The 17,319-nt window shown below is 36.3% G+C and overlaps 1 protein-coding gene across 17 annotated transcripts in view; it reads right to left on the minus strand.

Annotated features, from left to right (window-relative positions):
* Positions 1–17,319, minus strand: part of ADAM22 (ADAM metallopeptidase domain 22) — a 227,712-nt gene that overhangs the window by 56,294 nt on the left and 154,099 nt on the right. For all 17 annotated transcript variants that reach the window (XM_064575313.1, XM_064575312.1, XM_064575306.1 and 14 more), the window contains 8 exons: positions 16,324–16,393; positions 11,424–11,494; positions 7,403–7,477; positions 5,849–5,920; positions 4,861–5,027; positions 3,240–3,324; positions 2,128–2,218; positions 879–930 (listed from right to left, as the gene is read on the minus strand). In XM_064575313.1, the coding sequence (XP_064431383.1) occupies positions 879–930; positions 2,128–2,218; positions 3,240–3,324; positions 4,861–5,027; positions 5,849–5,920; positions 7,403–7,477; positions 11,424–11,494; positions 16,324–16,393 (683 nt within the window). The remainder of the gene's footprint in view (positions 1–878; positions 931–2,127; positions 2,219–3,239; positions 3,325–4,860; positions 5,028–5,848; positions 5,921–7,402; positions 7,478–11,423; positions 11,495–16,323; positions 16,394–17,319) is intronic.

The following is a 17,319-nucleotide window of genomic DNA, read 5'->3' on the forward strand; positions in this document are numbered from 1 at the left end:
TGAATAATATGAACCAAATTCAAGACAGTAGTGACTTTGGCTGGGATTGGGGAGCAACAAGAGAGAACAGAAGGGAAATTTAACTATGTAGGAAGTATTTTTTTAGGCCAGGTGATGGTATACAAGGGTTCACTCTTCTACTCTTTATGCCTTTTCAGTGACGATAGAAATGGAATTCAGGAGGGGAGAGAGGGAGGCTGAAATTTGCCCGGGTATCTGGAATGTTATTAAGATAATAAAAGCTCAAGATGATAAAAGTTGAAAGTAAAGAGTAGTGATGATCTTGGCATGAAAGGAATGGTTGTACAATTTACTAAGAAAAAATAAATACAAGATTGGTGCCTGACAGTGTGTTGAAGGGTATAGAAATGAAAACCTTTCTCAGGAGAGCAGAGTATACACATCTCTTCCACACTCTGGCAGCTTGAAATCAGCCATTGTAGGAGTACTTACACCACAAAAATCAGAGAAAGCTACAAATCCAGGTTCTTTTCTTGTTTTTTATTTTGAGAATCAGCTTACCAGCACACTACTGTTTACAACCCATTTAATTGGAATTGAAGAGACAAAAGAAAAGAAAATTAGTAGGTAAGCCATGAAGAACAAAGCTGTTCCTCACTTACATTTCTAGCCTAGATGAAAGGCTAACAAAGTCTTTGGTCTTCTATCTTAACTGACAACAATTGTTTTCATAAATAAGAGACTATTTTATGAAAATATTTTATAATAGAGAGCCATTGAGAAAATCTACATCCAATTTTCTTTTTAATGTCGATGGTGAGGTTCCACGCACTAAGCTGTTGGTGTCATATTCCTAAGGAGACAACAGCACAGCAGAGAAAGTAAAAGTGAGTTATTTTCAAATAGAAGTGGCTTACCCAGTGTCTCCCATTATGCATCCAGACCATGTGTCCTCACATCTACACTCACCTAAGAGAAAATGAATACAAATGCCTTTTTATAAAGTGAAAACAGGTGCATTAGAGTAGTTTTTAAAGGTATATCTTCACTTTACTCCTTAAATACCCTTAAGAAGTAATACCTGCTTTCTAAGTTTCCTTATATTTGAAGTTTTGCATGCAATTCATAATAACAAAAATCTACTTTGACCATATCAAGATTATATAATTTTTACTAAATTAAAACCTTGATATTTTAACAAGTGGCCTTATTTTTAAAGCATTCATTAAAATGCTTTAAAATGGTTTAACAATCTAATACCAGTGAAATAGCATCACTATAGGATTCTGGTTTCACAGTCCCTTATGGGAATTCTTACAATTTCTTGTCCAGTTTTAAAACCTCTGCACCAAAGCTGCTGATAGAAGGCAGTATAGTATATTGTTTAAGCAGAAAGGCTTAAACTACCTGGGTTCAAAACCTGGACTTGCCACTTACTATATGAGTAATCTTGGAGATGTTACCCTTTTTAACATCCAGTCACCTTATTCTGTAAAATGGGGCTAATTGCAGGATTATCTTGAGGATTAAATGAGTATCTAGATGTAGATAATACTGGCATTCAATTATCTGTCTTTTAATGGGCACTTCATAAATGGTAATAGTTATTATTAATATAAACAATCATTTATATTTGTTATTAAAATAATAAGATAAATACGATTCTAATCAACTTACTCCAAATACATGACATTTGACTATTCCTGGTGAATTAACTTTACCTACTTGGGAAAATATATTCTTCCTAGATGCTAGTCCCAGCATAGTTTACCAGAGCCCTTTAGCAGGCAAACTCTCCTCTATGGCCATACTAAGAGATGTTTTAAATAAACCATAATAAAACAGTATACCTTGAACCTACATGCCTAGGATTCTCTACGAGACCATTTAAAATTACCAAACTGAGCTTATTTTGTCCTTTTTTAAATTCAACAATGAATTTATCACCACATAGCTTTAAATGTTAATTACACATGGAGACATCTTCACCTACAGGGCAAACATTATCTTGTATAACTTTTGAAGAAAATATTATATGCCCCAGCTGTTTATCTTATACCATCTCCCAAACTCATTTGATCAAGCAACTGAATTTAAAATCTCATTCTCCAAAATATTTATAGAGAGTCTACTTTAAATACAACTAAACCATAAGGGTGAACTTACCACTTGCTAACTTTCTTTTGTCTGAAATAATACCAATATTATGGGCTAATGACTGGGCGAGAGTAACTGCCATTAAATCAGTTTTCCCAAACTGAAAAACAAGAGCAAAAACAAAATACATGTAAATGCGAATTATTTTTTATTTAAGATGGACCAGAGAAAAATGACACAATATAATTGGAAATAAGTAATTTCTAAGCCTCTTATTTAGTAGAGGTTAAACATACAGTAGCTAAAGCTGAACGATGGAGCATTTGAGAAAAAAGCTGTAAGAAATAAACCTATGTTTGATTCAATCTTATAGGGAAGACTAGAAGCCAGGGAGTCACCACCTTTCGGGTTTAGAAAATTAAGTCTAATTCTGAGTCCAAATTTCACTAGTGACATTTCTGAAAAACTTAATACTTGTATATACATAAGTCAGTCTTTTAGAAAATAGTAAAAGTAAATGTGTAAATTATTTGGAACTTGTTCATTTTTGTGTGTCTACTTGCATGCCCCAAATTTCCCCAAATTAAATAGAATGTGGCTTCAGAAAACAAATGGTATGAGTAACAGGAAGTGGTAATGATCTGTGGGCAAAAGAAACTTGAGACCTAAAGATACTTTTTTCAATATGTTGATTCAGGTATTTTTCTTTTAGATCACTTCCATCAGACTTAGTGCCTTAGGGGTAAAAGAAACTCTTCGGAAAACTTAGTCTATTTTTTTCTCCAAAACTTTGCCAAATATTGAAGAAGGAAGAATATTTCCAATTGGGTTGTCAGGTAGTAAGCCAATGCTTCAAGAATTACTCAGTTCTTCAGGAAATCAGCCAAAGCATAGAGAGGGCCTTATTTTCAATAAAGATAAAAGTAAAGATTTTATCTATATAATTTGTAAATAGCTAAATTTGGAGATTATTCTAAGTAGAACATGAACAGAATTATCAAATATTATCTTCCATTATTTTCCTATTCTCTGTCCTCCGGTCATTTATAGCAACCATATTGGTTGTGAATAAAACAACCTAACATCTAGAGAATAAGGAATATGAGAAATTATCTCTTAAATATTAGGAAAACATTTTCAGCCATCATACCACTTTGTATTGTACAGATGTTCACACCTACTTCATTCACGCCTCCTCCTTTCAGCAACGAGCAAATCCCACCAATATAAGCTGCCCCGCTCCGGCTACTCTCAAATTGACTTCCCCTTTTAGAAAAGGAAATGAAAAATGCTTACTGTTCAAAGTTCCAAGTATCACTGCACCTTTCATTATTAATTTACCACACTTACATTCTCAATGCAAATACATTCCTATACTGTATATTCCTGAGGTAAGGGAGGAATGTGAATATTATTTACACACATAACCAAAGGGTTTCTGAGGGATGTTTCCCCACATGAGCAGTAATACCTTCAACAGAACTATACCTGTTTTGAAAAAATCACTAATATGGTGTACTCTGAGGAGGATACAAAATCACTTCTGTGGTATTTCTGACCAAAATGTCTAACTTGAATCTCTCAATGGGAAAACATCAGACATCCCCACAGTGCAGAACATTCTATAAAATAACTGACCTATACTCTTCAAAAATGTTAAACCCAAAATAAACAAAGAAAGGCTGAGGAAATCTCCCAAATTAAAGGAGACTAAAGAGACAGGACAATTAAATGCGATGCATGACCTTGTCTTGGGTCCTGAATGGGGGAGGGAATTAGCTATCAAAGACATTGTTCAGACAATTGGAGAAGCCTGAATATAGGTTACTTAAAAGGACTGTATCACTGTTAAATTTTCTAGTTTTAGTAATTTAATTTAATAAAAATTTTAATAAAATTTAATAAATTTAACAAAATTTTAATTAATAAAAATTCAATTTACTATGGTGATATAAGAGAATGTCTTTATCTTTAGGGAGTATATATGTATTTAGTAGTGAAGGCCCAGTAAGTATCTCCAACTTGCTCTCAAATGGTTCAGGAAAAAAAAAAATTGATAGATAAATGGATAAAAGGAAAAAGGAAGGGAGGGAGGGAAAAAGGGAAGAAGGAAAGAAGGAAGAAAATAATAAACAAATGGGGCAAAATGTAAATAATTAATGAATCTGGGTAAAGAGCATATATTTCCTTGCAGTATTCCTGCAAAGTTTCTATAAATTTGAAATTGTGTAAAATATAAAAGTTACCCAAAAATATACTCTTTTACTTCCATTTATAACTTCCTTCAACAGATCTTACTTTACATAATTTTTTTAAATGCTGTAATATATAGTTTGCTATTATATCAAATATGCATTTATCCCCCCAAAAAAACCATGAGAGTGAGAAAAAATTAAAAGTAAACTCCAGAAATACTAAGGTCTTACCTTAGGACCAAAGCAAAGGTAACATTAACATTTAAAATATAGAAACTTTAAAGAATATAATTAATCTGTCACGAATATTCTTTATGGGTATTAACAGTACTTTTGCTCAATAAATGGTCTGATTAAATCTCTTGAAAATTAAATAAAAATATACATGCAATAAGAAAATAACTCAAAACTAAACCTCTTATACTTTCAAGACAGCTTCAAAAAATCTATACTTTAAAACTTCTTCCCAATGTATCTGCCATGTCAAATCCTAATTGCATTACACTAGAGAAAGGCTAAATTTTGCCAGATTCCTATCCTAAATGTCACAAGTAATACAGAATTCAACAGGGAACCAAAAAAAAGTAATAAATCGTAAGTTACGTACGAAAAAAGGTGAACTGCATCACTCTTCTCTTTGATAAAATCCCTCCTGTATTTCATAAACTCACGTAGAGTGATCAATGGATTTTCAGATATGGCGAACTTGTTGTCAGCTGCCCAGGTTTCCATAGCAACCAATACTATCCTTGTCTTCAGTTGGTCTTTATATATCTGGTATATTAACAAAAGGAATACACTAGCTATTGTGGTAAAATCAAATGATTTATGAACAGCATTATAAAGCTCCTCTTATGAAAACTCTTTGAGTTCTAGTTAAATGTAAAAAACTCTATTGTCTTTAAGGGAGATCATTATTTTTCTAATTCACATGCATTTTCCTTGAGTAACAGAGAGTCAAACTGTTCACAACTAATACTCAAAGAACAGAGGACTAATTAGAAATAAAAGATCACTTTTTGACAAATATTTGCACCCTTTTTCAAGGATCTCCCTGAGTCTCTTTTCTGGCACCCTGGAGAAAGAATTCACGCATTTTTGGGTTTCCCAAGAGAAGAATGGAACAACGAAGACTCCCCTAGGATATAATTTCTATATAACCTGACTGGTCCCAATTAAACTCATGGAGAAGGTACCCACATTGCCTCGTCAGGCAGAAAGTAAATATAGTAGGATTACTAGTGCATCATTCACACACAACCAGGCACTCTCTTGAAAACAGCACAACCACCTCTTTCTCCAATGTTGGAAGTACACAATGAATATCTTCGTCAAGGACTCAACTTTTTATTTTTCAGTGTGAAAAATATAAGGAGAAATTTCAAGCATCAATCCATGGGTAACTTTGACCACCTCCTTTTATCATCTTCCCAGCCAGAGATCAAAATCAATAAAGTCCACTGCAAGGTTACTAGGGACACCTTGCCTAAAGTGCAATTCAGGGCACCGAAACTATAAGAACCATATTATCCATTCTGTTAGCAATCAGGAGATGAAATTCCTCTATGGCAATATTGAATCAAGTTGATACTTACTAAATCTGCCATGTTCACCACAGATTTCGCATATGTATTGGTATGTACAACTGAAAGCCGATGTTTTTTAAACTGAAAAAACAAAACAAAAAAAGTAAAGGGCTTCCAAATAATCACCTCAGCAGAGAAAACATAGTGTAACTGAAATATCTCTATGGCTTTCTGTAAAAAAATTATAAGAGCTGAGAACTAGTTTTTTATATGCTGTGCAGTCTGAGGAAAGGTTCTTAAGAATTTGAGGTCTCAGTTTACTTAACTGCCAGAGGAAGTAAAAAATACCTATTCCATCCATTTCACAAGTTTATTTTTAACAAAGAATTGTTATTCAAAATGATAAAACGTAGGAAAGTTGTCTATGAATTGCAAGACATACACATATAAGTAAGGTGGATAGCCAGAAAAAGTGTATGTGAATAGTGTAAAATATCACCACAAAATAGCATGTAAAACCTGATTTTTGGCTTCCCTTAAAATTAGCATCCCTCATGGTGATGCTTGCAAGTACTGAGAGGCAGCCACTCCCATTAGACAGGCCATGTATCTTTTCTTTTGCCACAGGCCTCACCCCTCCCTATTGTTTTACATCTGGCTTACTTCATTTGTGCTACCTGCCTACAGATCTCTGCAGGCATCTGAATGTGCGCTATCCTAAAAAGTCGAAATAATATGTTCTTACAACTTATTCTGATCATGTAAAAATCTCAGGAAACAGTAACATTCACTGACTTCCAAGAGGTTAGAAAGATAAAACTTAGTTCTAGCCTGAACAAAGAAGAACTCAATCTGGATTTTATTATTATTATTATTATTATTATTATTATTGGCAACAATAGGTGATCGATGTTTGTTTAATCATATGCAAACAAATGACACATTTTCCCTCAAATCACTCAAAGTAAATTAAAATGTACTTATCCCTGAAATTAAGTAAAATTCAGCAATGTGCATCATGGAACATGTTTAGTTTAAAACTGAGGTTACATAGAGCAGGTAACATTACAACTCACTGCTGTGCTGTAAATGTAAGCTACTTCCTGCAACATGCCCATGCACTGAATATACACACTCTGGGTCAAAATAAATGACTCAGCAAGAAGGAAGTTTTGCCAGATTCCTATCCTAAAGTCTTCACTGCTTGCCTATATATAAACATTTCCATATGGTTTGTTGCATAGCAGGCCAGAAATTGAAAAACTGCTTTTCTTTTATCAGGATAAAGCTGTATGCTGCAAACTAAAGTGTCCCATTACTGGTGCCTCACTGATTTCTTCAAAATACAAATATTCATTAAGCAAATCCGAAGGGCTGACTAACTCTAAGTCAAAGAAGTATTTCTGGAATGTCACAAAATACTGCTAGTTACTTCCACCTAACAATGTTTCCAGTTTAGAGGTTGTTACTCGCTAACAAAATACATTTGGCTACATACACAAATGTCTTTTCCAAGTTACAATTTTCTGGGTTTCTTGTTTCTTCTAAACATATTTCTGTATCCACCAGTTTTACCCCTTGGCACACACAAGTTCAAACGACAAAAAATTTAGCACATCCTACCATTAGATGATCGTTGACAATCATCAGCTCAATATATTTGGTCTCCTCCTCTATGTTACGAGGATGTCGACGAAGCTGCAATATGGTAAAGGAAATAGCACCTACATAAGCCCCCTGAACTTGGCTGTGGAAAACTAAAAAATATGTTACATATTATGTTGCATATTATACTGTACCCTTTTTCCAAACACTTCTGATTTCGACACTCACAGCCCCTGGCAACCACTTTTCTACTGTTTTGTGAGTTTGATTTTTTTTTTTTTTGGTTCCACATATAAGTGATACCTTGCAGTATTTATCTTTTTCTGTCTGGTTTATTTCATTTAGCATAATGCCTTCCAGGTTCATCCATGTTGTCACAAATGATAGGATTTTCTTCTTTTTCAAGGCTGGATGAAACTCCACTATATATATAGACACCACATTTTCTTGATCCAGTCATTCGTTGATGGACACCAACATTGATAACACTGTATTATATAATTGAAATTTGCTGACATAACTTAAATGTTTTCACCAAGGGAAAAAAAAAGGTAAATATGTGAGGTGATGGATGTATTAATTAACTCAATGGAGGGGTTCCTTTCTCTCTCTCTCTCTCTCTCTCTATATATATATATATAATCATCCTATTGTATACTTCAAGTATCTTAACAATTTTGTCAATTAATTATACTACAATAAGGCTGAAAAAAGTGTTTTTAATTAAAAAAACTAAAACATATGAGAGAAATAAACATTTCCACTTTTATTCCTTCAGAATTTTTTTTCATTTTTGTCAATTTTACTCAATTTTTGAACAGGTAATAAATTCATATCATTCAAAGATTAACTAAAGAACTATAAAGAGGTTCAAGATCAAAGTCTTCCTCTCACTTCTGTTCCCCATCTACCTAGTTGCTAACCTTTCTCCCCACAATGGGTATAGCACAGTTACTGGTTTCTTCCAGAAATATTTATGCATATAAAATCAAACATAACATATATTTTATTTAGTACTTCTATTTATTTCACTAGCTTTTGCATCAGGCAAAATCAGGTTATTCTCATTTACCAAGTATATCTTGGAGATTGTAACACACGAAGTGCATTCTTTCTGGTTTAATTTAAGCTTCTGAGGATCTCTGAGAGGATACAGGGGGTGTCTAGTGGACACTTTTATTCTCTAATCTCCAAATCTGGGATTGAGAATGCCCTTTCTTCCTCTGGTACAGTTCAAGGGATCCCCCAAATGATGTAAGAGTTTTATTAAGATAGTTTTGAGAGCTTCCAGGCAGTTTTGGTTTATCTATTACAGCTATGTTATATCTATCTGTTCAACAATGAATTTTCTCCACCTTCAAAATCATGATCAGTGGATGCTACTGGTAGGAGAAACTAAGGCAGCCATATGCCTTGGTTCCCTGCAGTTCATCTATAACACAGTCTTTAACAAGAGCTGTAAAATTAACTTTTTCCATTATGCCATGCTTATCATATGATCTCACTTGTATGTGGAATTTAAGAAACAAAACAGAGAATCATAGGGGAAGGGAGGGAAAAATTAAACAAGAGGAAATCAGAGAGGGAGACAAACCATAAGAGACTCTTATCATAGGAAACAAACTGAGGGTTGCTGGAGGGGAGGGAGTTGGGGGATGGGGTGACTGGGTGATGGACATTAAGGAGGGCACGTGATGTAATGAGCACTGGGTATTATATAAGACTGCTAAATCACTGACCTCTACCTCTGAAACCAATAATACATTATATGTTAATTAATTGAACTTAATTTAAAAAAACAAAAAATTTGAGGAAAAAATAAAATTATCCTATTCTCTGATCTCGTAATTCACGAAAATAAACACTATTTCAAATTAAATCTTGTTGGCAATCTTCATTTACTTAACTGGGCCTCAATATATACATATATTCACAAAATACATAAAGCTCCTGGTAGCAATTCATGGAACCCAAAGCCTTCTGAGAGGCAGTGTATAAAGCATATATGGTTATAAGCACTTCTCTGAGACTAGACTTTCTAAGTCAGAATCTGAACTCCACCACTGAGTAACTCACTATTACCCTGGGCAAGGCTCTTAAGCTTCTTATGCTTCAATGTCCTTAGCAGTAAAATGGGGATAATAATAATACCTTCCTCATAAGATTATAATGAGGATTAAATGAGTTAATACAATTAAAATTTTTAGAACAGAGCCAGGCACGGGTACCTGTGCCTCAATAAAACAAACAAAAACCAATTATTATTCACATTAGAAATGTGCCTATAGTTATTTTATTTCATACTTATTAAACATATTTTATATAGAAGATAACTGGTTTCTTACTAGAAATCCATTTCTCTCATCCTGTGTTTTTTATGCCAAACACACACACATAATACATGATATCTTAATTCTAATAACCAGGGTTCTGTTGTTTCCTTTTCTTTTTTGAGTATACTGGACACACGATGCTACATTAGTTTCAGGTGTACAACCTAGTGATTCAACTTCATACGTTACTCTGTGCTCACTGAGCCATCTGTCACCAGACAACACTCTTTTTTTTTTTTTTTAAAGATTTTATTTATTTATTTGACAGAGAGAGAGAGAGAGAGACAGCTAGAGAGGGAACACAAGCAGGGGGAGTGGAGGAGGGAGAAGCAGGCTTCCCACCGAGCAGGGAACCGGATGCGGGGCTCGATCCCAGGACCCCGGGATCATGACCTGAGCCGAAGGCAGACGCTTAACAACTGAGCCACCCAGGCGCCCCCAGACAACACTCTTAAAATATCACTGACTATTCCCTGTGCTGTGCCCTTTACCCCCACGACTTACTCATTCCCTACCTGGAAGCCTGTGTCTCCCACTGTCCTTCACATATGTTGCCCATCTCTCCACTCACTTCCCTCTGGCAACCACGTTTGTTCTCTATATTTACAGATCTGATTCTGCTTTTTGTTTGTTTATGCATTTTATATATCTTAGACTCCACAAATGAGAGAAATCATATGGAATTTTGATGACTAGAGTTCTTATTCTACCTCAACCATTTCCCAGCTCTACATTTCTGGTCATTTTCACATTTCAAAGACATCATTTTTTTTTCCCGTGAAAGGGGATTAACAGTACCTACATTTCATGTGGTGTAAAGCAGGATACAAGGACTTAGTATTTTTGCTAAGTCCAAGATCCACTGAACATTCATAAAGTGGACATCCTGAGTTTATATCCCAGACTCCAACGTAGCTCAAGGGTGACAAGAGCATTCTGTGGCTTTAAAACCTGATGGAGTCCCTCTTAAAGGGGTATCTTTACAAGTAGACTCCATGACGTGATACAACACACAACCCAGGCAAGAAAAGAGGCCTACAATAGAAAGGACCGGAGATGCCATAGCTAGGGCCATAATCTGCCTGTATGATGAATAACCATATTATCAACACTATCATGAGTCCTTTTTGAGTCTATGAAACAACATGGCCTCCCTCCACGGCTCCTACAGATCGGTCATCTTACTGTTTACCACACCTTGACAAATGCCTGAACTAAGACTTAACCCTCTTACAGAGACTTAATGTAGAGTTAAATGACTGGCAGTTGCCAAGTGTTTTTTTTTGTTTTATTATTTTTTTTTTTTTTAAAGATTTTATTTATTTGACAGAGAGAGACACAGCGAGAGAGGGAACACAAGCGGGGGAAAGGGAGAGGGAGAAGCAGGCCTCCCTGAGCCCAATGCGGGGCTCGATCCCAGGACCCTGGGATCATGACCCGAGCTGAAGGCAGACGCTTAACCACTGAGCCACCCAGGCGCCCCTTGCCAAGTGTTTTTAAAACATCATGGAAGAGGGCGCCTGGGTGGCTCAGATGGTTGAGCGTCTGCCTTCAGCTCGGGTCATGATCCCGGGGTCCCGGGATCGAGTTCCCCCATCGGGCTCCCTGCTCCTTGGGAGCCTGCTTCTCTCTCTCTCTGCCTCTCATGAATAAATAAATAAAATCTTAAAAACAAAAAACCATGGAATATACCTGTGAATACATACCTGCCGTTTACTTCTTTTTGGTCTTGGCTTCAAAATAAATTTTGGTGGAGTAATGTGTACTTGTTGAAATTCTAAAAGGAAATAAAAATAAATGAATTCAGTGCATTTCCCAGGTTTCTTTCAGACAGGGCAAAGTTTTACTATCCCTTCCTCATATAAATTGTATAATTATATTCAATTTAGCTATTAACTATTAGCAATTATTATAGTTATTAATAATTAATATAAATTCATAACTTATAAATTATATAATTATAACTATATGGTTATAAAGTTTATAATGTATGTTACATTTAAAGATAATATAAAACATTAATCAAAAAATTGTGTTCATATGAATACTAAATAAAATATTACCATGAATGAAATTTAAAAAATTTATCTCCAAATTTTAATTTATCTCCAAATATTTCTCATATTTTTCCTATGAATACCACCACATTCTTTATCCAGAATCTTCTGAATAGCCAACCTAACCTTCCGAGACTGACCTTCATTAAAGAATGACACACCAAGTGCTGGTGAAGATGTGAAACAACTAGGTATCTCAGATAGTGCTGATGAGAGTGTCAGATGGTATAACCACTTCAAGAAAAAGGTTCAGCAGTTCTCATACAACCGGAGTTCTCAGAGTGCAATCCAAAAACTAAAGACATCAACATTACCTGGGGACTTGTGGGAAATGCAAACTCTCATAACCCATCCACGATGTACTGAATCAAAAACTCTAGAAACTGGTACAGCCACTATGGAAAACAGTATGGGGGCGCCTGGGTGGCTCAGCTGGTTGAGCGACTGCCTTTGGCTCAGGTCATGATCCTGGAGTCCCTGGATCGAGTCCCGCATCAGGCTCCCTGCTCGGCAGGGAGTCTGCTTCTCCCTCTGACCCTAACCCCTCTCATGTGCTCTCTCTCATTCTCTCTCTCTCAAATAAATAAATAAAATCTTTTAAAAAAAAAAACAAAACAGTATGGAAGTTCCTCTCAAAAATTAAGATAGAAATACCATGTGATCCTGCAATCCCACTTCTGGGTATACAGTCAAAGGAATTGAAATCAGGATCTCAAAGACATACCTGAACTCACGTTCACTGCAGCATGATTCACAACAGCCAAGATACAGAAACAACCTCAATATTCACCAGTGGATGAATGGATAAAGAAAATGTGCTATGAATGTGCAATAAAGTATTATTTGGCCTTGAAAAAAAAAAAGAAATCTTTCCATTTGTGACAACACGGATGAACCTGGAGGACATTACACTAAGTGAAACTAGCCAGACACAAAAGGACAAATACTACATGATACCACTTATATGAGGAATCTGAAATAGTCAAACTCCTAGGAGCAGAAAGTGGAATGATAGTTGCCAGGAGCTGAGAAAAGGGGGAAGCAGGGAGGTATTAGTTGAAAGGCACCAAGTTTCAGTTGTACAAGACGAATAAGTCCTAAAGATCTACTGTACAGCAGAGTGGCCAGAATTAATAATACTGTATTGCATATATAAATTTTGTTAACAGTGTAGATCTTACGTTGTATTCTTTTCACTACTACTACTAATACTACAATAACAATAATAAAGACAGTGGAAAGAAACTTTTGGAGTTAATGGGTATGCCTATGGCATAGATTATGGTGATGACTTCATGGATGTACATTTATCTCCAAGCCCGTCAAGTTGTATACATTAATTATGTACAGCTTTTCTCTAGTGTCAATCACAACTCAATTAAGGGGCTTCAAAAAGCCCACCAGACATGGAGCCAGCAGTCCGTGATTCTCTGATACACTCTGCCGTTTGAGAAACACTGTTATACAGTCAAACACACACCTACCTTAAGACCCGGCATTTCCACTGCCAGGTATTTGACAGAAGAAATGTAAACACGTGTCCACAAAACAGATTTTTATAAGAAGGTTTAGAGTCCTTTTATTCGTAATAGCCAACAACTGGAAACAACCCAAATGTCCAGCCACAGAATGGATAAAAGACTGTGGTAACTTTAAACAGCAGAACATGGGCGCCTGGGTGGCTCAGTCGGTTAAGCGTCTGCCTTCGGCTCAGGTCATGATCCCAGGGTCCTGGGATCGAGCCCCGCATCGGGCTCCCTGCTCCGCGGGAAGCCTGCTTCTCCCTCTCCCACTCCCCCTACTTGTGTTCCCTCTCTCGCTGTGTCTCTCTCTGTCAAATAAATAAATAAAATCTTTAAAAAAAAAAAAAAAAAAAAAAAAATAAACAGCAGAACATACTCAGTAATTACAAAGAATGAACTGTTGCTAACCTCTGACAACATTAACCTCCTAGGCACATGCTAAGCAAAAGAAGCTGGACACATGTGTGATTCCATTTGCATGAAGATCTAAAACAGGCTAACCTAAAAGTCAGAAAAGGGATTGCAGAAGTGTGTGGTGCTGACTGGGAAGAGGCACAAAGGAAGGTACCAGGATGATGGGAATGTGCCAAATCTCACCAAGGGAGTGCACGTGTGCCAAATCATCTAATGGTATACAAGATTTATATATTTCCTGGTAGGAATTTTAAAAACAGCCTGTGCTAAGGGGTCTGTAGGAAATAAATAAACTTCTCTCAAACGTTTTCTTAGGGACACTAATCCTAAGAGATGTGTCATATAAAACAAAAGGTTCCACAAGTTAAACAAGTTTGGGGAACATCTGATCATATTCTATCTCTAGGAAATACATAATGCATAGCAGGACAAAGGTATTGATAATCCAGGACCCAGGAAAACTTTATTAAATCTAAAATAAAAAAGCTTACTCTTGAGCTTATTTCACAAGAATTTTTTTTCTAATTTATCATAAATCCAGGCATCTAGAAAGACAAATAATACTCTTAAAATTGACAGTGCCAACTTCTGACAAGAGAAGAAAACCAGAAACTAACTGAAACAGACCTGAGTTTTGGAAGAAGATGTTGAAAGTTAATTTTAATGACAGCAAAACTGCCAAGTCATCTTTAAAGTTTCTGTGGGAAAGTAACCCTGAACAAAGTTTTTTAAAAAATTGTATGATTAGGGGTGCCTGGCTGGCTCAGTCGGTAGAGCATGCAACTCTTGATCTCAGTGTTGTAGGTTCAAGCCCCACGATGAGTATAGAGATTAAAACAAAATCTTAAAAAAAAAAAAAAAAAAGAATCCACTACGATGGAAAACATTTCATTCTAAAAAACAAATTGTACAATTGGATTATATTAAAGTCCTTATGGGGATCTTTATTTATTACTTTAAATATTAATTAATGTTCTTTGCTTCTAATAAGACCTATTAGATTGTAGCTTTATTCTCAGGCAGTTAGTCATGATTTACTTTCCTCCCATAATAGGGACTGTAAAAAATTTCATACGGTAACTGAAGGAACAGCCTAAAGTGTCTGTGTAAAGTAAGAGCATCTATATGCTTATTTGCAGATCTTTCAAAATAGTGAGTTCTGTAAAACAGGATCCTCTATCCCTTTTGCAGCAGGAGAGAAGAACTGCAGAAGATCAAGGAGTTACAAATCTACTTTAGAGAAGGGACCTTAGCAAACACTCATTTCATTTTCCAATGAGGAAACAATGTAAATTTTCTTTCTTAAGTTTTTATTTAGGTAATCTCTACACCCAACGTGGGGCTTGAACTCATGACCCCGAGATTAAGAGTCACATGCTCTTCCAACTGAGCCAGCCAGGCACCCCAACAACGTAAACGTTTGAGTGGTTTTCCTAAGCAGTAGTTTATAAGGATGTGGTCTCGGTCGGATGATTCTACCATTTCCCCTGCACCTCTCTCCAAGCACACATTCTCACACGGCACAATCCACACCCTGCTCAGTCCCAGACTAGCTGTCGGACCCTGGAAGAGACAGGCTGGCTGAGCCTATTTCTTCATCTACAAATGTGAATAATTATATCAATCTCACAGAGCTATAGCGAAGATAAAAATGAGATTAAAAATTAGAATGTACTATAGCCATGGTCAGGGCTCACTAAGTAGGAAAGGAAGCTTCTCCACATAAGACATTCTGAGTGTGTTCTACCTTCAGTAGGAGAAAACCCATAAGTCCTGCAGAGCCAAAGACCAATGCACTCCATACAATCACTGCTCCACTAACAAGCAAAGTATAAGTACGCTGCCCTACTTGTCATGTGAAGATTTGGAAGCAACTCAAACTGACAACTATAAACAAATATAAACAAACACACATGAGAAGCAAAGACTAATTTCACAAAAAAGCACATAATAATAAAAAGCATTAGGGGCACCTGGGTGGCGCAGTTGGTTAACGGTCTGACTCTTGGCGTCAGCTCAGGTCAAAATCTCAGGGTTGTGAGATCGAGCCCTGTGTCAGGCTCCGTGTTCATTGGGGAGTCTGCTTGAGATTCTGTCTCTCCCTCCCCTTCTGCCCCTCCCCCTTTCTAAAATAAATAAATAGATCTTTTTTAAAAAATAATAAAAAGTGTTAATCTATAATCGTTCTTTCTTAAAATGGTGAGGCAAAAAGAGATGAGGAAAACAAATAGGAAAATGATTACAAGTTCATCCCTATGTTAACAGAATCAGTATCTCACTGAAAGTGAAGTTTTCTATATTTTGTCTATGCAGACCAATTTTTGCCCTAACATTATTTCTCCACTCAGAAATACCTTGTTCTTTTTCTAATTTTAAAAAGTCTTCTTCAATGTGCTCAAGCTGTATCTTTCCAAACTCATCCACTACAAACATGAAGTCAGTTCACATTTTATTCTCCCTCCTGATGTCCTTGACTTGATGTCCCTTTCTCTCTAAAATTGTTATGAGTGGTCATGAGCTAAGGGTATTCCACATATAGATTAGCTCTAAAGCATTCAAATGAATTATTAAAGTTGACTTTTTTTTTTCAAGTCATAATATGAATATCATACCAGATGGAAGATCATCCAAGGGAAATTCAAACAGTCTGGACTTGTAAACTGAATGAAAATGGAAATCCTCCTGAAAGAACACAAATAACCAAGATTAAGCACATGCAACCAGTTATCTCCAGTCTCAGGCAATGAGAGCTGAAGAAGCTGAGACTCCTAAAATAACCACAGCTTGACTACACACTCTCCTGGATTTGAAAAGGCAATGGGCCAGGGCGCCTGGGTGGCTCAGTCAGTTAAGCGGCTGCCTTTGGCTCAGGTCATGATCCTGGGGTCCTGGGATCGAGCCCCACGTCCGGCTCCCTGCTCAGCAGAGAGCCTGTTTCTCCCTCTCCCTCTGCCTGCCACTCTGCCTACTTGTGCTCTCTCTCTCTCTGTCAAATAAATAAATAAAATCTTTAAAAAAAAAAAAAAAAGAAAAAGAAAAGGCAATGGGCCACCGCACAACCCTCTCCTGCTCCCAGATTCCCCCAGCACCAGAGAGCTCTCCTATTAGAAACAAAATGCCTCTGCAGACAGAGAAGCCAAAGCCTCTAGTAATGGAAAATAAATGAATGAACCTATTTCCCTAAGGAGAAGTAAGACATCTGGGAAAATGGGCTAATGCTTTTTATAACTGGTTCCTTTCCATGGATCCCTGCACCACTTTTAGAGCCAGATAGTTTTGCCAGGCAAAGATTGCAGAGCTCACACTCGTCTCGTATCGGGGAGTAAGATGACTGGTATAAGTAGATGCCCAAATGGACCTTGCTCCAAAATTCAAATGCCATACAAGTTCTGTGACAAACCAATAGACAAAAAGCCATGTTTCATCTAAGAAAAATTAATGAACATTCAAATAATTATTTCTGGCTCCTTTCAATCAAAAAAAATAGAATGTCATAAACAGTCAAGTTTCATGATATTGTTGTAAAAAACTTCACCTGTCCAAGCAAAATGATATAAAAGTCAACAGTAAGCATCCAGAAAATACAGTACAATACAAATAGCTTCCCC

Source organism: Mirounga angustirostris, unplaced genomic scaffold, assembly GCF_029215605.1.
Source record: "Mirounga angustirostris isolate CCGP_5_RB_7025 unplaced genomic scaffold, mMirAng1.0.hap1 SCAF_12, whole genome shotgun sequence".
NCBI lineage: Eukaryota > Metazoa > Chordata > Mammalia > Carnivora > Phocidae > Mirounga > Mirounga angustirostris.